At 44.8% G+C, this 26309-nt stretch overlaps 1 protein-coding gene across 1 annotated transcript in view; it reads left to right on the top strand.

The window, feature by feature from the left end:
* The window catches only part of agbl4 (AGBL carboxypeptidase 4), a gene marked incomplete at both ends in the record, with an annotated part of 311410 nt that overhangs the window by 141566 nt on the left and 143535 nt on the right, over positions 1–26309 (top strand). Inside the window, one exon of the mRNA XM_083888196.1 lies at positions 16425–16641. Coding sequence (XP_083744322.1) covers positions 16425–16641 — 217 coding nt within the window. The remainder of the gene's footprint in view (positions 1–16424; positions 16642–26309) is intronic.

The raw sequence follows: 26309 nt of genomic DNA, 5'->3' as shown, positions 1-26309 counted from the left end.
ACGTCCTCACAACAAACATGGACCTTCTCATCGCCACGGCCAGTTTACCAGGGAGTGAACTGGTCGAAAGAAGTATAGAAACACTGTTCATCGATTACAAAAACTTCCTTAGCACAAGCTTTAAATATGCCGCGACACTAGAGAAGATGGAAGACTCAATGGATGAGGATGAGTTCAAGAGGCGACAGAGCAACGCCCTAGCAAAGAAAAATACCACCATACGAGAGTACCACACTACCATAGAAACACTGTGGTTTAAGCAAGCAGAACCTAAAATAGACGCTTTCATTACGGAGTTTAAATCAATTTTTGACAAGACTGAGGCACTCAGTAAAGACAAAACAATACCGCGAGCATGGCAGGAGCACCAAAGTACCAAACTTGACCAAAAACTCGATAAAATCAGAAACGCCGCGAGTACCTGGAAAGACTACCAACCACATGGAACAAAGAAATGGAGTTTCCTTTCGTCATTACAAGACGACAAGGAAGACCTGATGAAAGGATGGGAAACATCACCTTGACAGCAAGGTCACCAAATACCAACGGGAATTCCGTTGGTATTTTGGCACACCACAACCACCGAAACCCAGTACTACCCCTGTCAACTCCAGTATAAGACAAGGAAGTGGTGCACCACATGGTCCCCGCATGTCCTGGACTGGAACCCCAGTACAGCGGGACTGTCCCCTTGGCAAGTCACACCACTTACAAAAAGTGACAACAAGCAGGGCGGTGAGGGCGGCAGCTATCAAAATCGAAGAACACTCCAAAGGGAAGACGAGAGAAAAGGGCAGTGAGGAAGTCCGAACAACAGCAAAGGCAGCAACAGAAACCGCAGCAACGACATCGGTGGAAGGGCACTAGTCAGAAAAGGATGTAACTGACGCAGATGCTTGCGCAGAATCTGAGCCCGCACCGAGTAAGGACAGCTTTGCTCAGGCCGAGGCTGAGACTGAACCAGCGTGCAAAGCTGCAAAGGCTGAAACTGAGCCAGCGTGTGAAACTGCGACAGACCCTAGGGCAGGGCCCGGACCTGAACCAAAGCCAAAACCAGAGGCCAAGGTAGGACCAGAACCGAAGCCTGGGGTCAAGACAGAGCCTGAACTAGAGGTTGAGGCAGAGACTGAAGATGACGCCAAGCCAGAGGTGGATGAGAATTCCGGGCCAGAGATGGGGACCGAATCGTCTAAACCCACCCTGGACGTCGATGATGATAATCCCCTGGGACATGTAAGGCCTCCAGGCTCAGATGCTGAGAAGGCCACTGACAAGATGATGGCCTCTACTGAGAAGGACCCAGGTTCAGATGTAGAGAAGGCCGCTGACGAGATGGTGGCCTCTGCTGAGAAATACCCAGATGCCCTCAACCCCATTAGAGCAGTTCTCCTCAGATTCAGGGAGGGTGACATCTCCAAGATGCACAATTCAATGTGGCCGGAAGAACAAGAAGTCTACATGCATCAATTCTTGTGGCGAGACTCGCCGTCTGATGAGATTGAGGACCACACTACAGTGAAAGTGAACATGGGAGACAAGCCCACTTCGTACATCGCACAGGCAGCTATGACCGAGACCGCAAAGCTACCCCAGTTCACTGACATCAAAGAGGAAAAAGGAGTGATAGAGGAAAACACCTCCCACAACAACCTACAGCACAGAGATGAGATCCTGAAAGCAGTGCAAAAGACCCTGAAAGGAGGGGTTTTTTACCTTAAACCCTGGGTCCAGTTAGGTCAAAGTGGGAGGAAGAACGAGACAAAACCAACCCAGACTCTGGTGCCATCCAATCAACAAAGGGGAGAAAACAACAACCTTGTGCAAGGAGGATTGTTTCCCTTAATGATGGCCCCTATTAATTCCTCTAAGAGAGGGGAGAAGAGGGGAACTGGAATTGACCCCACTGAAGAAGAAGTGGAAATAAAGACACCAGGACTCCGGAGACCTCGTTGTGTCCTACTGAGCCAGATTGCCGGGCGGAACAACCCCTGGGATAGAGGCAGGTGGTACAGGGTTAGAATCATCCACCACGTGATGTTTCCAGATGGACCTCCACTAGCGGAGAAGTGGTTGGCTCATACACTGAGAGCCCCTATTCCAGCAAAGTGGGAGGCAACACTGACAGTGAAAGAACTCAAAGTTGAATTCCTAGACCTGTGCCTGGCCACTCAACAGGGAGTCCCATTCCCTGTAATAACACTTAACTGGCTCGTTGTCAGCAAGGACGAGGCCTCAGGATTGCTGTGGTGCTACGGCAGAGTCCAGAGTTTCAGCCAGGGAGAGCCCGGCGTGCCCCCCGGAGTGCCCTTGGCCCCCAACAACGCCTCAATTAACCATGAGGGCGTTGCCTCACCCTTTGAGTTAATGGCACTTAACCTCTTCAGGCCCTACGCTATTAGAGACACTGTTAGACGGAGAAAGAAGAAGATGAAAGTGTTGGGTGTAGTGTTCAGCTGTATGGCATCAAGGGCGATATACGCCGACATCGTAGAAGACTTGTCAACAGAAGGGTTCCTGAAGACATACCAGCGCTTCACAGCTCTCAGGGGCCACCCGAGAAAACTTTGGTCAGACCAAGGGACCAATTTTGTAGGTGCCAGGCCAGTGCTGAAGGAGCTTTATAGGTTCCTAAATACTATTGACAAGGACCAAATCCAGACAAAGGCAGCAGTCGCAGGGACCGACTGGACTTGGGTGCTTCACCCAGCTGACTCCCCACACCGAAACGGAGCAGCCGAAGCAGCAGTCCGCGTACTCAAGAGGGCACTGAGTAACGTTGGCGAAGAGGGTAACTTGACAGCACTGGAGTTCCAAACCCTCCTCTACATTGCAGCCAACTTGTCCAACGAGAGGCCCGTCGGTGCCAGGGCTCAGGTGCGGGACGAACTAGTCGGGGTTATCACCCCTAACACACTCCTGCTTGGCCGTTCTGGGCCTAGCGGGGACACTCAAGGATTCGAGTACCCAACCTACCCTGTCGTAAGACTGAGGGCGATTCAAATTGAAGTCAATGAGTTCTGGAAGCGGTGGAGCCAGCTGGCGGGCCCGAGCCTTTTTGCCCGGCAGAAGTGACATATACTTACTAGAAATGGCAATTGGAAGCTTGGTGTGGTTGGCCGACCAGAATGCATTGAGGGACCAATTCAGGCTAGAGCGAGTCGTAGAAGTTTATCCCGATGCAAAAGGCGTGGTACGAGACTCGAAAGTAAGAACTTGCCAAAGTTGTCCAGTCTCTGGCGGGCATTGCGAGAGAGGCCAGGGGGTGGAAAGTTGCCCCTTCGCCATCCTCCACAGGGATGTCAGGCCGCCGGTAGTCCTACTACCAGTGGAGGAGCAGGAGTAAACCATCGCTGCAGAATACCCGACCTACCCCTCCACCAATCAATGGAGTGTTTCGGTTGTGGATCAAGACCCCCCCTCCTACTGTCTGTGGGGTGTTTCGGTTAAGGATCAAGACCCCCCCCCCCCCCCCAGGATACCGTGAGGACACTTATTCATTCTGGACTGATTGACATGTAATCAATGTACTTTGTTTAGGGAACAAACCTTTAATTACGCACATCGTGTGAAATGTGTAATGCGTTGATGTAGGTAGCGCGTTCCTGTTTAAGGACGTGACTTTATGTATATGCGTTGATGTAGGTAGCGCGTTCCTGTTTAAGGACGTGACTTTATGTACTTTAGGTAAATGTTACATCTGCTTAAGTCTTTATTATCATTGATGAATTAATTGTAATCTATAATCTCTATAACTGTTTGAATTGTTGTTGTGGCTTACTTGGGTTCAAGAACCAGGAAGCCAAGTGGGAGGTGTAGAACTTTCTAGCAGTTATTCAGCGCATTCTGTACGGGATCAGAGTGAGATTGTCATCAAAGCAATGGCAATCAAAGCTTTAACATCCAAGGCGCTTCTTATATATAACCAACCCCTTATTTGTGTGTTTTCATCTGTAACTGATCATCAGAACCTGTATGCTTTGCCGGTTTACAACCTATTAAGTAGTGTGTTGAATTGTGTTTAGAATAAAACCTCTTAAAGACACTCGAGTTGTCCGCCATACTTGTTCTGGTCGCCCTTTCCAGAGGGTAGTTTATTGAGCCGTAAGAAGCAGCCGATAAAAATCTGGACAATGATGATATCGCACAGAATTTCAAATTAAAAGTGCTTGTTTTAATGTGGAATGATGTATACTTCACAATAAAAACATACTAATCATGTAAAATAGAGTAATATCGAAGAGAAATCATGTAGACATCAGTAATTATAACTCCAAGCTTATAAGTAATTTAAGATTGAATTTAACACATTTAATAATGCCTTAATTATAAATGAATTACTTTTTTTTTTACTTTTATAATGATATTGGAAGCAAATATTCAGCATTATAATTGTCTCTATTCTATCACCTCTCTGGCAGCTGAGCCTTGGCAACAGATGCTGTGATTATAGGAAGAGGAGGTCGTGGGCCATGTTTTCATTATAACGTGATATTATGGTGCTTTTCCACGACATGGTCCTGGCTCGACTCTACACGGTTTAGTTCATTTTCCATTACTATAGCACCTCCACAATGTGGGCGGAGTCAACACTGCACAGCTGTGTGAAACTCTGCTCTAGAGAGAGAGGTGTGTCAAAGTGAAATAGTCCCTATTGTGTTACGTTTCCCCTTTAAAGGGAAAACCTAGATCTTAGGGAGTTGGACCCGAATGCAGAGCAGGACACAGGTGAGTATATATATAATAATAATATTTATTAAAAACGAAAACATAAATATATATCTATATATATAAACACAAATACACGCGCTAGAGAGGGTGTAGAATGTGACAGTATAAGAGAGAGTGAAACAGCAGCAGACCAGATCCTCAACGACTCCTTCGTGGCAAACACAGTTCGTTTTTTCACGTTCCCACGGAACGGACTCACTCGAGGTGTACAGCGAGGAGGGTTTGAAGATCCACGAAGGTTGAGGAGAGGTGAAGCCGCGTCGTCGTGGTGGAAGAGACGAATGCGGTAGAGAAGAACAGGAGTAGGCGATTCCAGGAGTGGTAGGAAATCCGCGGAGACTCTGTGTTCTTCTCTCGGCAGGAGACGTGGAGACCTGAATGCGGAGATTGAGGTGAGTACTGGAAACGTCAGGAATTCTAGTAGCGTAGTATGAAAGCATTTACCAGCTAAGCGAAAACGTGGAACTGACACCAGAGAGACGCGAAGTCCCGCCTTATATGCCCGGATGATTGCTGATCAGGCGCAGCTGGGCAGGAACTGCGCAGGTGGACGTCATCTCTGGCGTCATGTGGGAACTGGGTCAACCACGCCCCTGCAGGGTGAACACAGAGAGAGGAACAGAGAGCAGCAGGCAACAACAACAATAAAAATAGACGCCATGAAATGTGGATAGTGACAGTACCTCTCCCTCAACGGGCGCCACCTGGCGCCAAGGCAGGAACATCTGGGTGGTCACGGTGGAAGTCCTGGATCAGCGTCTGGTCCAGGATGAAGTGGCGTGGAACCCATGACCTCTCCTCCGGACCGTACCCCTCCCAATCGACCAAGTATTGGTGTCCTCGGCCGCGTCTGTGAATATTCAAAATTCGGTTAACTGTGAAGGCCTCACCGCCTTTGATCATCCTGGGTGGTGGAGGGGGGTCAGAGGGAGGGACCAGATCCGACTCGATCACAGGTTTCAGGAGTGACACATGGAACGTCGGGTGAATCTTCAGGGATTGGGGTAACTTGAGGCGAACGGAGGTGGCGTTGATGACCTTGTCGACTGGAAAGGGGCCGATGAACTTCGGAGCCAGTTTTCGGGATTCTACCTGTAGAGGGAGGTCCTTTGATGAGAGCCAAACCCTTTGGCCAGGTAAGTATTCAGGGGCGGGGATGCGATGGCGATTAGCTTGCTTCTGGGATTGGAGAGAAGCTTTTTCGAGGGATGCTCTGACCTCCACCCACACCGCCTGGCAGCGTTCCATGTTGGCCTGGACTGATGGAACCGCTACCTCCCTCTCCTGGAAGTCGAAGAGTGGAGGCTGGTAGCCCAGGGAAGCCATAAATGGGGAGACACCAGTAGACGCCGAGGTGAGAGAATTGTGTGCGTATTCTATCCATGGGAGGAAACTGCTCCAGTCTTCAGGATGGCGAGTGGCGACACAACGTAGCGCCACTTCCATGCTCTGATTTGCTCTTTCCGTTTGGCCGTTGGACTGTGGATGGTATCCGGATGAAAGACTGACGGACGCCCCCAGTGCCGCACAAAAGGCCTTCCAAACCTGGGAGGAGAATTGGGGCCCACGGTCTGAGACGATGTCCATAGGGAAACCATGGATCCGGAATACGTGTTGGACCAACGTCTCGGCTGTTTCCATGGCAGAGGGGAGGGCGGGGAGGGGGATATAATGAACCGACTTGGAGAAACGGTCTACGACAGTGAGGACGGTCGTGTTGTTATTGGAGGGGGGAAGTCCAGTGACGAAATCAACGGCGATATGAGACCAGGGGCGATGGGGAATGGGAAGGGGATGCAGGAGTCCAGCAGGCGGGCGGTTCGACGACTTGCCTCTAGAACAGATGGGGCATGCAGAGACGAAGGTGGCGACATCCAGGGACATGGTGGGCCACCAGAAGCATTGTTTCAGGAATTGGAGTGTGCGTGCAGAACCAGGATGACAAACCAGTCTAGAGGAGTGACCCCATTGGAGAACTTCCGAGCGGGTAGCCTCTGGGACGAAGAGGCGGTCAGGAGGTCCTCCTCCGGGATCAGGTTCGGTCAGCTGGGCCTCGCGGACTCTTGTCTCCACAGGCCATGTAGCAGTGCCCAGAATGCAAGACGGCGGCAGGATGGTCCCAGGTTCCAACTCCGGAGGATCTGGTGAGTAGAGTCGGGAAAGTGCATCAGGCTTCACATTCCGGGAACCAGGGCGGAAAGTCAAAGAAAACTTGAAGCGGCCCAGGAACAGAGCCCAACGAGCTTGGCGAGAGTTCAGGCGACGGGCGTTCTGGAGGTAGGCCAAGTTCTTGTGGTCGGTCCATACTATGAAAGGTTGGGCGGTCCCCTCCAGCCAGTGTCGCCATTCTTGTAGTGCCAAGACCACGGCCAGGAGTTCCTTATTTCCAACATCGTAATTCTTCTCCGCAGGGGATAACCGGCGACTGAAGAAGGCGCAGGGGTGGAGTTTCTGGTCGTTGTGGTCTCGCTGGGAGAGAACCGCCCCTACCCCGGTGTCAGAAGCGTCGACCTCGACCACGAACTGGAGCTCAGGATCCGGATGGGAGAGGATAGGGGCTGAGGTAAACATCTCCTTGAGGCGGAGGAAAGCAGACTCGGCATCATTGGACCACAGGAACGCCTGTTTGGGAGAGGTAAGTCTGGTAAGAGGTTCAGCAATACGACTGTAATTCTTTATGAATCTTCTGTAGAAATTAGAAAAACCCAAGAAGCGTTGTAGCTGCTTCCGGGTGGTGGGTGTCGGCCAGTCCTTGACTGCAGAGATCTTAGTAGGATCTGGTGCAAGGCTGCCTTGCTCAACAATAAATCCAAGAAATGGTACCGATGTTGTGTGAAACATGCACTTCTCGGCCTTCACAAACAGTTTGTTTTCTAAGAGTCTCTGTAAAACTAGTCGGACATGCTGGACGTGTTCCTCTTCAGTCTCAGAAAATATCAGGATGTCGTCCAGATATACGAAGAGGAATTTGTCCAGCATGTCGCGCAAAATGTCATTAGCCAGGTGTTGGAATACTGCAGGGGCGTTAGTGAGGCCAAAAGGCATGACTAAATATTCGAAATGTCCCATGGGAGTGTTAAACGCCGTCTTCCACTCGTCCCCCTCTCTGATGCGAACCAGGTGATAAGCATTGCGCAAGTCGAGCTTGGAAAAGATCCTGGCCTTACTGAGGGGGTTAAAGGCGGCGTCTAGAAGAGGGAGTGCGTAACGATTCTTCACCGTTATCTCATTTAGCCCACGATAGTCAATGCAGGGACGAAGGGATCCGTCCTTCTTCTCTACGAAGAAAAATCCTGCCCCTACAGGAGAAGATGAGGGGCGAATGAGACCTGTAGACAACGACTGGTTGATATAGTCATTCATGCTTTGATGTTCGGAGCGTGAGAGGTTATAGAATCTTCTGGAAGGAAGAGTGGCGCCAGGAAGGAGATCAATGGTGCAGTCGTACGGACGATGAGGGGGTAACGAGAGGGCCCGATCCTTGGAGAATGCCTCAGCCAGGTCGTGATAACTCTCTGGGACACCGGAGAGGTCGGGGGGCACTGGTGGGACGTTGGCTGTTCTCTGTGGTGAAGGTTGAGCAGATCTGAGGCAGCGGGAATGGCAAGGAATACTCCAGCTGGACAACCGACCCGAGGACCAGTCGAAGGAGGGGTTGTGAAGGGACAGCCACGGAAGACCCAGGATCACTGACGCGGAGGAAGCCGGAATGAGGAACAACTGGATCTCCTCGACGTGGTTCCCAGACAAGACCAAGGTGAGGGGAATGGTGCGAAGAGTCACTTCAGCCAGCCGATTTCCGTTGAGGTCCGAGATGATCTTGGGTTGCGGCAGGGAGATCGTAGGGATGCCAGCCTGTTCTGCCAGATGCGTGTCGATGAAGCTTTCGTCGGCTCCGGAATCCACCAGGCATGTGGTGGAGAAACAGTCCTGGTTCCAGCGAAGTTGAGCCTTCAGGGAGACCCGGGTAGGTGCAGGACAGGAGATGGTCCTGCTCACCAGCACTCCTGCGTGCGCTGGTGAGCTCAGGCTTTTGGGCGATGTGGACAGTACGACATGACGTGACCAGCCTGTCCGCAGTATAGGCAAGCTCCGGACTGTAATCGTCGTCTTCTCTCCGTGGGCGATAAACGTGTTCGCCCCAGCTGCATGGGTTCAGGAAGGCTAACCACGTTAGCAGAAGGGACAGGGTAGGGTGACGTCGTCTATCCATCCGCCTTTCACGGAGTCTACAGTCTATGCGAATAGCTAGTTCGATTAACACTTCAAGATGGGGTGCTATATCCCGAGTAGCTAATTCGTCCCGTAGTTCGTCCGTAAGCCCACGTAGGAAAATGGCTCTTAAAGCCGCGTCATTCCACCCACTCTCAGATGCTAATATGCGAAAGCTGACGGCAAAATCAGCGGCAGATGAGTTACCTTGTTTCAATGAAAGTAGTTGGTTTGAAATGTCACTATTATGAAACGCTTGGTCGAAAACCCGGTTTAACTCCGTAGAAAACGTAGTATATGAGATGGAGCGGTGGTGATCATCTCTAAGGAAGGCCGTGGCCCACTGAGCGGCTCTACCAGTTAGCAGGTTTACTACAAACGCGATCCTAGCATGACTTGTAGGGTAAGTGCTAGGTTGTAGGTCAAAAACAAGTGAGCATTGAAACAGGAAACTCGCACATTTATTAAGTTCCCCCGAAAACTGTTCGGGGGTAGGAACAAACGGTTCGCGGGGAGCTAGCGCGGGGGCTAACGTAGGGGTAACTGGTGGAGAAGGGGCAGGCAGTGGAACAGGTAACCCGGAAGTTAGCAGCGGCTGAATGCTAGCAGTTAGCTCACGAACGGCGTTGGCTACGTCTCTTAGCAGGCCCTCGCGTCTGCGTATGGCCTCGCCGTGAGAAGCTAACGCCTGGTGTATTAAATCCCTGTCTGCCGGGTCCATAGTTGGTCAGTTCCAACTGTTACGTTTCCCCTTTAAAGGGAAAACCTAGATCTTAGGGAGTTGGACCCGAATGCAGAGCAGGACACAGGTGAGTATATATATAATAATAATATTTATTAAAAACGAAAACATAAATATATATCTATATATATAAACACAAATACACGCGCTAGAGAGGGTGTAGAATGTGACAGTATAAGAGAGAGTGAAACAGCAGCAGACCAGATCCTCAACGACTCCTTCGTGGCAAACACAGTTCGTTTTTTCACGTTCCCACGGAACGGACTCACTCGAGGTGTACAGCGAGGAGGGTTTGAAGATCCACGAAGGTTGAGGAGAGGTGAATCCGCGTCGTCGTGGTGGAAGAGACGAATGCGGTAGAGAAGAACAGGAGTAGGCGATTCCAGGAGTGGTAGGAAATCCGCGGAGACTCTGTGTTCTTCTCTCGGCAGGAGACGTGGAGACCTGAATGCGGAGATTGAGGTGAGTACTGGAAACGTCAGGAATTCTAGTAGCGTAGTATGAAAGCATTTACCAGCTAAGCGAAAACGTGGAACTGACACCAGAGAGACGCGAAGTCCCGCCTTATATGCCCGGATGATTGCTGATCAGGCGCAGCTGGGCAGGAACTGCGCAGGTGGACGTCATCTCTGGCGTCATGTGGGAACTGGGTCAACCACGCCCCCTGCAGGGTGAACACAGAGAGAGGAACAGAGAGCAGCAGGCAACAACAACAATAAAAATAGACGCCATGAAATGTGGATCGTGACATATTGTAGTTTATATATATATATATATATATGTATATATATATATATATATTTATATATATATATAAAATACATTTTCTTAAAGCTCACATAGAGTGGTCCTGTTGCACATATATGTTAGTTATGGAGGTCTACTTACATACATTAACTTGTTTTTATGGTCAAAAACCTCGCTTGCTGTAAATGAGCCGATAGAAATCTCTCCTTACTGATGCTGTCCTCAGCCGCCATATTTCAGACTGAAATCTCACCTCAGAAGACTGACTGTTGTGATTAGCCAGCCAGCGTAGAGCCTTCCCAACTGTCTTGTGATTGGCCAATACCCGGAAATTACATAATTAGCACACCAGCTCTCAGAAGGCTCCCCCCTCTGGAACGGTGGATGCACTGCTACTCATTCTCAAAAGAGTCGGACCCAGAGTCAGAAGACACTGTCGCTCGTGAAACACCTCCACAACGGACGTTATTCTTCTTCTGCAGTACAATGTACGCAACCGGATGTGCCCGGACTAGTGCCCGGACCAGGAGGATCCGCTGTTCAGGAGAAATGCTGTTTATGTAACCAGAAGGGTTTTTTCAGAGATCTCGCTGAGCCCAAGATTACAATACATCAAAGCATTCTGAGCAGTGGCTGAACTGTTTGTTTTGAACCTTCAGGGCTTCATAAACAAGGTAATGTTGCAGATACACACCCAATGAACAGCGTTAATTGGAACTACCGTTCTAGATCCGCTTTAAAATAAACTGAGGTATAACATGGGAAGAGGCTGATACGACAGACCTCACAGTCTAACCACACACAGCCAGCCCCTCTGTATTCCACACATCAGCAGAACAAACTGTGTTGCTTCTGTAAACAGAGGGAATGTTTTATTTAGATGAGACTCCAAGATTTATGACTGCTTTCAGAATTTTATGGAAATAACTTGGCATTTTATGTCGGCTGTATAATCCGAACCCAGGTGAAGTGCTGCGGGTGTGATGCGATAGTGACTGACTTCGCTTCGGCGAGCTCACCTTGAATTTCATCGTGGTTTCCTGCGACAAATTAATAATTAAGTTTCCTCAGTAATAAGTGAATATGAGAGCTAACACTGAGGACTGTTGATGTAACTGCTTTAGATAGAGATTCGTACGGGAAGCATTTAAAAGGCCATCCTAAACCCTCTGCATGTAGCCATTAGGGGAGAATGTCTTACGCTGTCATGTTTCAGCCTCATCAGCGAGCTGTTGTTGACCTGAAAAAGGCACTAACGGCCTGTTGTCTCCACAGGTGTGCAGCTTTCAGCTCTCTCGTTACAGGAAAGTCCATAATTCACAAGTGTTATTGCTTCCTACAGAACCTTACGGCTGCCAACTAGAAGCCTCCACCAGCCGCATTAATCCCAGCTATTTCACATCATCAGCCGCAGTTGTACTGTGCCGCTTCTCCACTTAAAGTCTACTCACACGCTGCTGCAGAAAGTTATGATGTACCCTTAAAAATGGCAAGGAAATGTAAAAGTGTCTCCCTCCTGTACTGTACGTCTGATTCTCTCGCTTCTTTGGTCGTGCAAGTTAGTCCCAAATGAAGGCACGCTCTTGCAAAACTAAAAACTATACTGTACCGCCACATATAAAATACCGCAGACCAACCAAATTACAAAGCAAGCACAGGTTGCCTAGTAACTGTGTCTCCAGTAAGCCCTGTTGCAATTCGATTTGCATTCAAAAAAGATGGATGCCTGGAGAAGTATATGCTGTCACGTTTACACACGCACAAGTGCTTATATACTCACCTCACACACACACACACACACACACACACACACACACACGTGATACTCCTCAGATGCTGTGATGGCTGCTGTTTTCTGCTTGACTTAGTATGCAAAACAAGAATACAGTGCCGTGTTTTAGAAACAATGAGCCGATCTAACATCTGGCATCGTTTTAGAGTGCCAGGAAATATTGCCTCTTCAATTATTGGCGTCGTAATACAGAGGAAGGGAAGGAATATGTCATTCAATGTCAGATGTTTGCCAAACAGACAAAGTATTTGACTTAAACGAGCTGGTTTGGGATCTGTGGAGCTTGACAGCTATATGGGCTGATTGGAAGACATTTAACCTTCCGAACAGTTAGCGGGATGAACGTCTGACAAGCTGAAAGAGACAACACTGAGACAGCAAATGAAATCAAATGTGTGTGTGCGTGTTGTACTTTATTTGTAGGTCTCTGTGCGCGTGCATCCATGCCTTTGCGAGTTTCGTCCTGTATGTACTTGCCTTTGGCTGTGCTCAGATCAGCGGTGATTGACGTGTCCTCTACGCTTGATTGAATTGAAAATATAGACAAGATGTTGCACGTATGAAAGCTACCAATTTATAAGCCTTCATCGTCGAATGTCAGAGAGACATCATTGGCATCATCAAAGTGGGAGTTTATAGCTACCGACGGTTTAGATGTAGAAAAGCTCAGGAAAGCAGTGTGTGACACTTCACTTACGGCCTCCTGCTAGCTCCATAAAGCCCCTTTGCCTTGTCACTCGTCACCTTTGACTTTGTCTTTCTCTGTCTGTCTAGCATTTACGTCCATGATCTGCTTCTTTCTTATTCTGTAAGGCTACAATGAAAACGAAACTCTCCGTCCCCGTTTGTCCCCTCTGCTCGTCGTCAAAGGAATGACCTTGATGTAGCTCGCATGCCGTTTGGGTTTATTGTTTTTGTTTTAGCGCGGGGGATCTTTGCATATTCTTGTTTGTTAGTGTGTGTCTGCGTCTCCATAATCACTGAATTGTAAAACCATGTGTGAGTGCGTTATCATCTGGGGTGAAGCGTCTCCCCTTTTTTTTCGCCACCTCATTCCATGCAGCGATAATTCTGTTTGGAAATGACGGCACTGTACCATGTCAAGAAATGGGCATTGGAGAAGCACAGGGAGGTACCATTTAGATAAAACAAATTGCCAGCTGCCGAGCCCGAGCAGCCACCGCTTAGATAACAACCGAAGGGACGGTGTGCATTAATGTGCATGTCCTGAATATTTTGTTCTCTTTTTTTTTTTCATATTTGTGTGTGTGACTGTGTTACCTAAAGCAGGGTACAGCCCCCTTCCTTTAGCGTAGGCTGGGCCTTCCAGGCTGTCTCTTTCCATGAGGAGTCACGCCGCTATTTTTCTCTGGCCTATAACTACAACGCTGTGACGGGACAAGCGGCAGTAATTAAAATCAATAGCTACGACTTTTCAGTCTCCGGCAAGGTCACACATTAGAGAGAGAAGTGGGATTGTGGGGAAGGGCAAAGCCAGACGGAGAAAAATATGTAAAAAGGTGAGTTGTCATCTTATTTTAATCAACCTGCACCTTAGAGGCGCCACAGTAATGCACCAGTGTGAGTGTGAGTGTGTGTGTGTGTGCTGGGGGTTTTGTGTATACACACACGCGAGTGTGTATTTTGTCCTTGTCAGTCAATTTTGTTCACAGTATGCGCTACATTAAACTCATGTGGTCTTATGAATAATATATTCATACTAAATTTAACATCAAAATAAAATGACTTTCTCTAATTTTTCTTTCTAAATGCATTCTAATCCTTTTTTTTCCCCTCCATACTTCTTTGAGCAGCTTAACAGACTATAAGATCAAGGTGTTATTAAGCTTGATGAAATGAAAGACAGGGTGTGGTAGTTAGCCACTGCCCGCATTAGTATTCTGCTGCGATAGCCACATGCAGATACATTCTCCTTTTCTCCTCCTCTGAAGGAATACTCAGCCTTGCTTTTTTTCTATTTCCTTCCCCTCTCCCCCTTCTGTCTGAGAGGCCGGGAGATAGCTTTTTGTTTTACTTGATACCTGCAGGGACATTGTCAAGTGTTTGAAAATGCATGCAAGTGTGTTCCCTCTGCATTTCTATGCAGGTCCGTAGCCAATCCTGATACATTAGGTGTCTGAGCAAACACATAAAACACCTGTGTCTCCTTTCCGTCCTCCTGCTTTAGGGGTGAGTCAGGTAAAGAAGTTCACTCTGTCAGAGTTGGTACACAGCAGTTTGTTGATGATCTGTTCTTTGTTCCTATCGCAGACCTGATAGCATCTTCATCTGATCTGTTGCCAGCGATGTTAGCTCACTAGCCAGCCTCACCTTCACAGAGCCACTACACTGCTAACCATCACCCATTCCCATACTATACTCCCTATCAGGCCCAAATCTGCCATCACCTTGCACTCTCATCTTCTCCTTATCTCCTTATTCCACCTTCCTCTCGGCTCCCAACAGCGCAAAACCCACCAATCAGTCATCTTCCTCATCGCGCTCCTCCTTTCATCCTCCTCTCTCCTTTTATCGCTCCCCCCCCCCCCCACGATTGGTCTTTGTCACGTAAGCTGTCTTGTGGAGTCGGTGCGTCACTGCGGACAAGACGTGAGATTTGAAGGAAAAACAGGAAGAGGGAAAGGTGGAGAAAGAGGAAGAGGGAAGCGAGGGGCTGTCACTTGCGCGCATGCAACATTTTGTCAGAGTGTGTGTGTCAGGGAAGAGAGGAAGAGGAGGACACTCGGATCAAGAGTGTAACAGCTTGGTAATAATAATGGAGTACTGTAGGTAGGACAAAATAAGTGCCAATTCTCCCCTTATTTATTTATGTATGTATGTAGGTATTACTACATTAAACAATACATCATTAAAATGTTCAGTAAATATAATATACCATAAGATGTTAATAATGCTCACGACATCTATTTATTTAAATATTCTCACATTAATTTTGCAGTGTTAAAATCACTACTATCATCAAGTTGACACTTCCGTTCAAGACCAAAGAAACTCTGGATTAGAGTTAAATCTAAAAATTTTACTTTTTACACTATTTTCTAGTGTGTTTAACTCTCTTAGTGTTACTCTAAAACTGAAAGAGTTCAACTTAACTCTATTCCATAGTGGATATGGTTGTAATTTTCAATGGTGTTTAAATGATTCAAACTTTGATACTGCACATTTTACTGTGCAGTCTTTATTAAAATAATTAAAAACTGGTCTTGTGTTTTAGTCAACATTTCCAAGCACACATTCCATTTTATTTGGTGTCCTGTGATTATATTGTCCTCCACGGCACATATGTGGCACAAAGTCAGCGTCTATCATCTGCCTGATAGATATTGTTCTTGTTTAACAATAAAACTAAAAACTCCAGACACTAGAAACAAACATAGGCTCTCGTGAGAACAGGTGAATGCCGCGAAATGATTATTCTGGGCCATAATAATTAACTATGGACAGATAACCTAAACATCTTTTGAGAAGTGCTGGTAAGCAAATAAAAGTGGATGTACTTTAAATAGTAAAATACTGCATATACTGGAGAGTACAGGCCCACTTCAAGTACTGATTATACTGATGGTAAACTTTGGGAATAATTTGGTATGACTCCAATATTACCTCATTATTACCAGGCTGTAAATTACATTATAAATAAGATGGTATTACTATAAAATTACTTCTACATAACAAAACTATGTTGTTACTGTACTGTAATGTAAAGTGTTTATATAGACATCTTATGTTTTTTTTCTTTGATTGCATGCAAAGAAACAGGAAACATACGTACAGTACACACAGAAATTAAAGGTGGCGCCATTTAAAATGCAAAGCTGACATACAGCCAGCCACACTGATAGTACTAATACTGATCTAATAATGATTTTCAAATTTGAATTTGTATGGATTAACATAAATCATATTGTTGTACTCTTTGTAATATAATGTTACTGTCAAAGAGTAATAGTATGATCAGTGGTTGAGCACATCACTCTTGGAAGAAAGCAAACTGACAAGTTAATGAAACAGTTATTATTATTTACACTTTTCTGTTCTTGCCAAGTAGCTGGACTCAGTTTTAACTCTTCCTGACATTACCCCCTTGAATTAAAATGTCTCTCCTCCTGCCCTGGCTGTATTTTACCTCTGCAATGTCTCATAATAATGTGTTTTTTTCTTCTTTTCTTTCTTACATTGCAGGCAGAGGCTTCCTGCCAAAAACGTGTACTACTACCGCTGCCCTGACCACCGGCGCAACTATGTCATGTCCTTTGCCTTCTGCTTCGACCGGGAGGACGACGTATACCAGTTTTCGTACTGTTACCCCTACACCTACTCCAGACTGCAGCACTACCTGGCCAGCCTGGATCGCAGGAACCTGCCCTACCTGCAGAGGGAGCAGCTTGGACTCAGTGTGGTAGGTAGTGTGTTAGTTGTCAGGTGCTATGTGTGTGGACTTAAATTGGTAATGTAGGTGTGCCTGCCAGTCATGACTTTAGCCTCTCATGTTATTATTAGTGTTGCACTCTGAGATGACGGACTATAAAAGCCTCTGGGTGTGTGTCTGTGTGTGTGTGTGTGTGTGTGTGTGTGTTAATGGCACTGTGTAATCAGCACAGTTCTCACCTCGGCAGTAGGAGCTAGTGTATCATACACTCTGCCTCCAGTCTTGTCTGCTCTTATCAAATAATTGTAGGAGAAAAACTCATTAGAAATGCTTGAGAGATTACCACTTTTTCTTCTGTCCTCCAACATTTGTCAGGGTGCTGCTGCGAGGGGGGGAAACCATGCAAGTACACGCATTGTCGGGGAGGACCTGAACAAATAAATACAGAACAGACTCGGAAATTTAGAAACAGCTGATGATAGTTTAAAAAAAAAAAAAAGATGTTACGTAATTATTGTAGTGTATTTGGGGTAGCTCGTGTGTGAAACCCACATGAGCTAATGTCGCTAATCATTAAATATTAATGATTATATAGTCAAAAGCTTTTAAGCTATAATCTTCAAAATCCCAAATCCTCAGAATTGGCAACCACTGCAGTTATTGCATTTCACAGCAAAAAACGTGTTTTAATGAACGTGATTGAAAATGGTCCATCAGCCGTGTGCTCGGCACATTTCCTGCATAGTTACAGAAATACAAGGCAGGGAGAGAAAGTGATATACCATATCAGTTTACTGAGCAGCTCGCCCTGAAATGCTGAGGAGATTTGTCACACCGTGTTGTTTTGAAATAGTGGAAAATCAATATTTGATTTGTCCTTTTTCCCTCGTGCTTGGAGCAACGCTGATCGGCTCACATCAAGCATTCATGGTGCAAATACGGTGGAGTTGCTGTTTAACTACAAAGCTTATTCAATTGTCACGATTAGCGGTGGAAAATGTTAGCAGTTGTTGTTTTTGTTCAGTGTATATAATTCACTTTAAAATGAATTTAGTTATGAACTTACAGTATGTGGTATAAAGATTAGAATTGTAGCTATTTTGTGTAGATCTTACTCACATATATTTACTCTCACAGTTTGTTTCTCAATGATACTGTTAACCCTTTAACACCTGAGCCTCAAAATGTCCATCTGGACTTTTAGACTTATGTTAACCATAAAAGGGCCAGAAAATGTCCTATGAGTAAGTGATTATTGCCCATTTTTCAGAATAACTTTCAATATCTGGCAGTTACATACATTTTACTGCATGTTAAAATGGTGAATTAACAATTTAAAAAGAAGGGTAACAGAAAGTTTTATTTAGAAAAAAACACTGTAGTTGTACACGAATGCCAGGCCCTGATTCGCCAGCTTCCTGCGACAGCTTGAGTGAAATTACCGTTAAATGACCACGCGTCAGCTTCGACGTGCAACTTTCAGAAACTGCTGGAGTTTTTCCGACGGCACAAACCGCCACGTTACTACGGTGACGTAAAGTGCGCTTGTGCAAACGCGTCGTCAACGATACACTCGGTGTTAAAGGGTTAATTCTTTTCTTCTTCTTTTTTTTTTTAACAATAATCCTGTTATAATTAATGCCAGCATGGAAATCAACATTTTAAAATAATACAAAACAAGAACAGAGCAGCAGGTCATTGCTGCCTGTCAATCTCCCCTCGAACTGTGTATGTAATAATGTAATAAGCTACACAATTCTGGCTTTTTTCATCTTCTTCTTAAGCAACATCAAGACAGAGCAGAGAGAGAACAGACTCAGTTGGTTTGGCTCTCAGAGTCAGTATTAGTATTCATAGTCATAGTCATAGAGAGGCTTTATGGCCGTATTTTTCTCTTTATGTTTCCTGGGCCTGGGTGGCAGACAGCACAGCCCCCCCCTCTCATATCTCTTTCTCTGTCTGCTCCCTCTCTCACACTGTTCCCTATCTCATGCACATATACAACTACACACACACACACACACACACACACACACACACACACACACACACACACACACACACACACACACAGATCAGAGGAGGACGGATGAGGACGGCTTTCAGTCTGCATCAAAGTTAAAAGACGGATTGCTGCCATTTCTGAAGCAGAGCCTTTGCAGCGACACCACAGTAACTTTAACCTTTTAATGGGTACAGTTATCTCATGAGAATGGATATAAAAGCCCGGGCTTTGCACATATTTGCACTGGGATTCTTCTATCTTGCTGACTAATTTGTTTTCTGTAATATATTCCTCTTAGCACAGTCAATGCGCCTCAGCATGTACTGGTAGACCCAGATACTGTTAAAAAGGTTGGCTGCTTTTAATTCTTACCTCCAGCTCTCTTCATCATAACAAGCGAGGTAATGTTTACTGATTTATTGGCCGGGGTGTTTTTATTGTCTTACTCGAGCTAAGATTCACTAAAGCAGAGTAAATTGAATTCAGTGTCTAATCTACATTAAAGCTGGTTCACTTCACTTGTGTTGGGTTGTGTTTAGAGACAGAGACGGGGAGGCAGGACTGACAGTTGTGAAGAGGGCAAAATAGAGACACTTTAGATAAGGGAACACATATTCATCATTAAGTAGGTGATTACTAACATATATAAGTAGCATACTAGCCCTTTATTAGTAATCATTACATATTAAAGGTTCCATATTATGCAAAATCAACTTTTTAATCATTTAAATCCTTATATATGGGACTCTGGAGGCCCTATCAGTCTGCAAAATGTGAAAAAAGATGACTCACTCATGTTTTTGTGGTCCTCCTCAGTCTAAGTGCAGGAGAGGAAATGCACAATGTTGACTTCCGCACTCACTGGGACATCACAATGCGCTAAATTTCTGGAATTGTTGTCTCGCGGTACTCCGCCTTGTCCATAAAACATCCGGGAGTGCTGGCGAGGGCAGCGGTATCCGAAAACTGGAAGTCTGCGAAAAGTTCTATTCTTGGCTCCACAGTGCAGCACAGAGTTCTACACAAACTTCCAGCCTCAGAGGATTTATCTATCCAGTGGATACATGTTATATATGACGGCAATGTGCCTGCTAGAGCCTGCAAATGATCACTTTTCCAAATGCTAACTGCTGTTAGCTCCCAGTAGCCTCTGTGGCTGATGTCATTTCCTGGCCCTTAAGTGTTGATTTTTTTTAGAGAGACACTACTGAACAGGGCTGTTTTGGCAGGGTGATTGAACTGCTGTGGTGCTTCATTCTTATGGTATTTTGACCAAAGCATGTCACAGATATTTTCATTAGGAGGTTAACTTGTAGAAATAGGGTATAATGAGTCCCTTAACACCTTATACTTCACAAGCTTATTCTATCTCTATTATGACATGAATTAAGATTTTTTTCTACATAAGGTGTTAATATGTGCTTAATATTTGCTAATAAAGGGCTAGTATGCTACTTGTATACATGTTAGTAAGCACCTAGTTAATGGCGAATATGTGTTCCCTAATCTAAAGGATTTTAATATATGTTTTTAAATCACATAGCGTGTAAATTCACATATCCTTCCCTGTCACTTCATTTTGTCCCCTGCCAGTTGAGACTCAAACAGTGGCAGACACCTGTTGAGAAAGCAACGTTTTTGTGTCCCAGCTTTTGTCTTTTATCCCAGAGCATGACAGCATCTCATAATTCTACATAATATATATATATATATATATATATATATATATATATATATATATATATATATATATATATATATATATAAGAGGAGAAACAAACAACTGTTCGTCCCTGTTCAGTTTTTATCACTCCAAGTGAAGACAGAAAGTCCTCAGTTTGTCCACAAAAGACTGTGCACTCACTTCTGTTCATTTGAATTCAGATAACATGCATCACTCTTATCACCGGCCCTTACATATAGTATACAAACCTGAAAACAATTTTCTTTGTCTCTTTTCCAACATTTGTAAGGCTTTTGTCATAGGTCTGTGTGTACTTGTTTTGAATTACAAATCAGCAGTGTTGTCCAATCTTGTTGTCCAATCTTTTCTTTTTTTATCAGCAAGAGTGGAGACAAAATCTGCTCATTTCTGAGGTTCAGGGACATTGAATCTACCACACATGCTTTCATTTCCTCACATTTAGGTGATAATATTGGTCTCCCAGCTGGCAAAGTTCACTGAAATAAACTAATAAAAAACGACAGGAGATCATACATTGTGACTACGTTTTAATGTCCTTACACTATAGCTACTGTTTATTATAGATTTATAGGCTTTACTTATTACCTCAGCGTATATGGCCTCATATTATATCACTGAAGACTCATTAAGTTACAGATAGCCTGAGGTACTATTGGCTGTTACAGAGTTAAGCTATAAAACTAAAGGGGAACCTGGCCTTTGCCTTTGGGGCACACTCTTAGAAATAAAAGTGCTAAGCAGAACCATATAAGGTTCTTTGGCTTGTCCTCATAGTAGAACCCATTTTGGCTCCAGGTAGAACCTTTTGGAGGGTTCCACCAATAACCCTATTGAAACCCTTTATTCAGGAAAGGGGTTTTAAATGGTTCTCTGGATCAAAATGGTTCTTACTGGAACCATTAGTGTTACCAAGAACCCCTGGAAAGCCCTTTGTTCGGGAAATGGTTTTTCAGAAGCAAATTGTTCCAGGACCTCAGTCCTTATAGAAGGACCCTTTTGGAACCCTTATTTCTAAGAGTGCACCTCAACTTCAGCACAATCTCCTCAATCAGCTCAGTGCCCACTTTAGTTTGGATGATGCACAGGACATATCATCTCCTTCTCTGTGACTTTACAGCATCCTATGGACACAAAGGGAATCAGCCTTGTAACTGGATACTTGCATCACTTCTGATTTAAAAAAAAAAAAAAATGAACATGGCAAATACAGGCTTAAAAAAATATCCACCAACACCCTCTGATACACTGACAGATCCTCCCCCCTGATGCATTCAAATACTCCAGAGTCATTTCAGAACTTCTGAAGATTACAGGTCTCAATGTCACGCCTGAAGTCTGAGGTGAAACAAAAAAGGAGACAGAATAGTTCCATGACATTACACTTTCTAACTCAGCAGCTCTGAATGCACATTTACAGTAAGGTATAACACACACACACACACGCACACACACACACACTTGTAGTGTATGCAGACACACGCACATGCACATCACACCAATGCAGCCACTATTCCCCCAGAGGACAGGGTTTTTGGATTCTTCCTGCTCCCATTCTGCTGGGTTCATGACCCTGCGCCTGTTCCTCTGCTCCCTGTCTGTTTGAATATTTCCTTTTGTAGGCCATCCTGTCAGTGTCTGAGTAAATCTTCCGTTCTTTCTCCCCCTGAGGTGTCAGTGTTCACAGAGACACAGAGAAAGAGACAAGATTGGCCTGCTACTATACTAACTCGCCTCCTTGAATGGATGGCAACAGCTTCGGTCTTTTAAACCAATTCCTTATTCCTGTAGTTTTCTGATGTGTCCCCGAGCCATCTGGAATTGAAAGCAACTTTTTTTTTTTGTCTACCTTCATCAGTTGACAAAGCAGTTTTAGTGGGTTTTTTTTTCTCAGTAGAAGGCAGAGTCTGCCTGGTAGTTGCAGACACAGCAGTTTGAGTTTTTTCTCCTACTGTCTCCAGAGGGGAGAGAAGGTCTATGACACTATTAGTCACCTCTGACACAGCACAGCCTTTGTCTATAGACCAGATGGAAGGAAAGTGTTAATGAGAGACCTCGGGGTGGTAAAGTGGACTGGCCAGTGACCAACTCTAAGACTGTCTGAGCCCTTGCCTGCATGCAAATAATGCAGAAGTCAGACCACACAATCTTTTAGCATGTCCACCGGTGGGCCTGGGTCCACGGCCCAATCAGAAGGCTTCTTTTTTTTTACACCACCAACAAATATATATCAGTGGCAGCTCTGTCTGTTTGACTGCGAGCTGTTCCTCACCTTTTGTGTAGTGCAAAAAAAAAGCTGAATGATGTTGAAAGGAGGCGTCAAGGGGAACAGGTGGACGAGAATATAGTAGACCTTCAGCCATTATTCTCTCTTCACACACCTCTGCCCCCGGTATCACCTCAATACCTCAGTTGCCCAATAACTGCACCACTAGTGCCAATTCAGCACTTTTTCTATCAACAGATTCTCCACTGATGAGATTTAGCCTGTGCCAAAATACTGCATGTGTGTGTATGCTTTCCCGGTCAGCTTATTGTGCTCACAAATTCATTCTTTTCTACGGAGCTGCGTGTCAGGGATGAGATTGTTTGCATCTTGAAAATATCTTAATATTTTGGACTGCAGTTGACGCTTCCAACCTATCTTTTGGAAGAAGGAGTGACCTGGTCGTTGTATATGGTGAAATAAAGCCCTGAAAATGCCTACATATTAATGTTGTCAATACATGCAAGTTTGTTCCCCCCCCCCAACTCACACAGAGCAGCAGTGAGAGAAATGCAGCACTCATAATCTGCTGTCTCTCACTTTAATGTATTAACGTATATGGTAAAATTGGTCATCTTAGCAGCTCCCCCGGTTTTTGTTGCTTAGTAACGACAGACTCGACAGGAGTGCGACCCTCACAAGTGCCTCGCTTTAAAGCACCTCTGGCTTCTTCCATGTGTCTTTCATGCATTTTTTCATACACCCTTAAGTGGACTATGGTACAGAAAATTATGTAGAAAATTATATATTAATGTGACACCGAGTTGTGTTAGTGCTAAATATGTGAGTTTTTTTTTTTTTGGTTTATTTAGACCACAAGACGAACTAATATCAGGGTGCCCTGATTGCTGAAAAAATGTTTTGTTCACATGGCATGCCTGTATGATTATACTCAGATATAATGGAGGATGAATTTATTTATTTATTCATGTTAATTGGTGTAAGCCTCATACAAAAACTGGGAAGCAATATACCAGATTAACACGTGTAGAGAAGAGACAGAGACGGTGGAAGTTAACACAAGCCTCAAGGACGGTTTGAGACGGAGAAACTAATATGAACGGCCGTGAGTTCAAGCAGGACTAGTGTAGTCCTTCTATACCATCACTAAATACCAGCATCGTAGATCAGTGGATAATTGTTGGCCCACCCATTTTACCTCTGGGCCCACCCATACTGTGATTTCTGCCTATGTCACTGATGGTCACGATGTCACATTAGGCAATCACTAAACTAAACGGTGATACCCGTTAAGAGGAAGGACACTCGGACTAGTGTGTCATATTCTAGGTTGTGATGACGAGACTAAAGTAGAGGAAGTGTGGAGATTTTGCCGGTGTTGTGTTTACTTCCGCCTGAGTAACGTCCTCTATTTCTAAGAGTGTAACTATTTTTTAACTATTTTGCATGTCCTCAACCATATCTCTTCTCAATTGACTTTGTCCATGACACTACATGGTATATAATGATTGGTTTTCCTGACCCACACATCTTGTCACCTTCTGTCTGTCGAATCAGGCTATGATTGTGTTTTAAACGTGTTGTGCGACGATGTCATCACGAGGCCCATCTTTGCTCGCTATTATGCTGTGAGACTGCTCCCAAAACTACATCTAGTTATGTTATATATTATGTTATAGCGATGTCACATCCACTCAGTTTTTTTTCTTGCGAAATCTCACACATCAAAACAAGATTATGATAGATCACTTGTACTGTGCCCGAAGTGACTTAACATTACTTAGACCGCTATGATTGAATTTTAGACCTAATCCTGTCTGCTATCAGTGTTCAGGTACCATGTCTGGGTCCCTGCTCAGTGGGAGTGGAGTCTCGAGAAACTGGTTTTTGTGTGTGTCTGGAGCACGAGGGGAGTGGAGTGGACACTGCAGCTATATCTGCCTCGCTGCCTCTCTCTCCCCTTATCTCGTGTGTTTGTACACTGAGTGCCAAGATCCAATCAATAGCCACTCCAACCGTGGAGAGAGGAGAAGGTCAGTAGTCACACTGGAGGAGCCGGGCGAAAGGCAAACTGAGGGAGACACAGAAAACTCTGGAAACGCAACAACCCCCCCGACATGTTTCTACAGGACATAACAGGATGAGATTAGGTAACACACTCATGTTAATGAGAGATCTCATGATTTGTGCCCCTCAAGGACAAAGTAAAAAAGACTCCTATTAAAGTATATATTTTATTTTATTAGAAAAGTCAGTCTGTGCTCTAACAGATTCAGGCAAAAAGATAAAAAGTGCACATATATGGAACCTTTTTCTAATACATTTTTCTGGGGTTTATGGAAAGACATGCATAGAAGTGCATATTTGTAATAATCATAATAATAATAATAAATGCAATTCCAAAGTTTTGTGTGAAGCTGTGATTGACACTATTCTTAGCCAGAGCTTCGCACGTCGCACATTCTTCATGTAATGTAACAGCATTCATTGTGACAAAATGCCAGTTCTAATTACGGGAGCTAATTAATGCCATCTGAGTTTGATAGCTGAGTTCTCGACACTGGTAGTGTTCTGTGAATGGCTCTGTGATTAATTCATAATAAAGACAGTAAGATTCCAAATAATGGTCCCTGTAGCCTTTGTAGGCCAACAACTATAGTGTGGAGTTAATACTGATGAGACACAGGCAGATTCTGTCATGAAAGTTTACAGTATGAGCCAAAAAATTATAATATTAAAATAAAATAAAAATCAGGAGTGTCAGTAATTTTCACCTCTATGCCACATGCAGGTGAGACAGATGGAGTCAGGCATGTGATTATAATTGTTAGCTATAAATTCACCTAAACATAGATAGATTTCTTGTCACTTTGTTAGCATGATATTCAAGGCAGGGAAAAGCACAGTGAAGCAAGCTGGCACCACTCAAATAAGCAAACTGCTTTTCCCCAAGCTATGAGGTAAACAAGATAACAGAGGGTATTTTTTTTTTCTCCTTTGGTGGCAGACTGTTCATGAATGCATTAGCTGTGGCCTTAACATCAAACGGGGGTGGGGGTGGGACATTTTTTATTTAAGAAGAAAAATGCAAAAGAAAAAGACCTGCTATAACTCTTTCATCCAGTGAAAATTTAATTTAATTTTTTTTTTTTTTTTTTTGCTCGCTCAACTAAGTTTATACGTTTTTTGTGTTTGTCTTCTTTTTTGGCATTTCCTCTTTTTCCATTCTGCGTCTGCTTTTTTATTTTGTCAGGAATTGTTTTTTGTTGGCCTAGGGAAGTAGTAGTATTTTCCATGGCAGATGCTAACAGGTATCTGAATAAAAGAGCGAGATGTTTTATTGTCTAATAATATGTTAATCACTGCCTACAGCACCTCAGTGTCAGATCTCTGAGGAAATACCTCAAAGATGGAAAGGTCACCATTGTATGGTGGCAGGTTTCTTGGCAACAATTCTTGTTTTTATGCTGCTTTCTATTTAGCTTCATTAGTGAGTGACCCTTATTCTTCTCGGCGCTTCGCACCAACGCGGCTGTTTCTCTCGTCAAAGTCAGGAATCTGACTTGTTGACGAAGGGTGCTCGTCCAGAGGGAGCAGAGGATAAGCAGGTATATGATCGATGTTATGATATAGTGCTATATTGCATCTGATCGCTTATCTCCAATGGTTCCCCCAGGAAACAAGATATTTTATTACGCATCCTCCACCCCTGCATCTCTACCATCTCTCTGGTGATCGAGAATGCTGTAATGAGGGAGAGATGG

This window comes from Microchirus variegatus (assembly GCF_963457635.1).
Source record: "Microchirus variegatus genome assembly, chromosome: 4".
NCBI classification, from domain to species: Eukaryota; Metazoa; Chordata; class Actinopteri; order Pleuronectiformes; family Soleidae; genus Microchirus; species Microchirus variegatus.
Note: the sequence above shows the minus strand (reverse complement) of the source record. Positions and strands in the feature narration are given on the sequence as shown.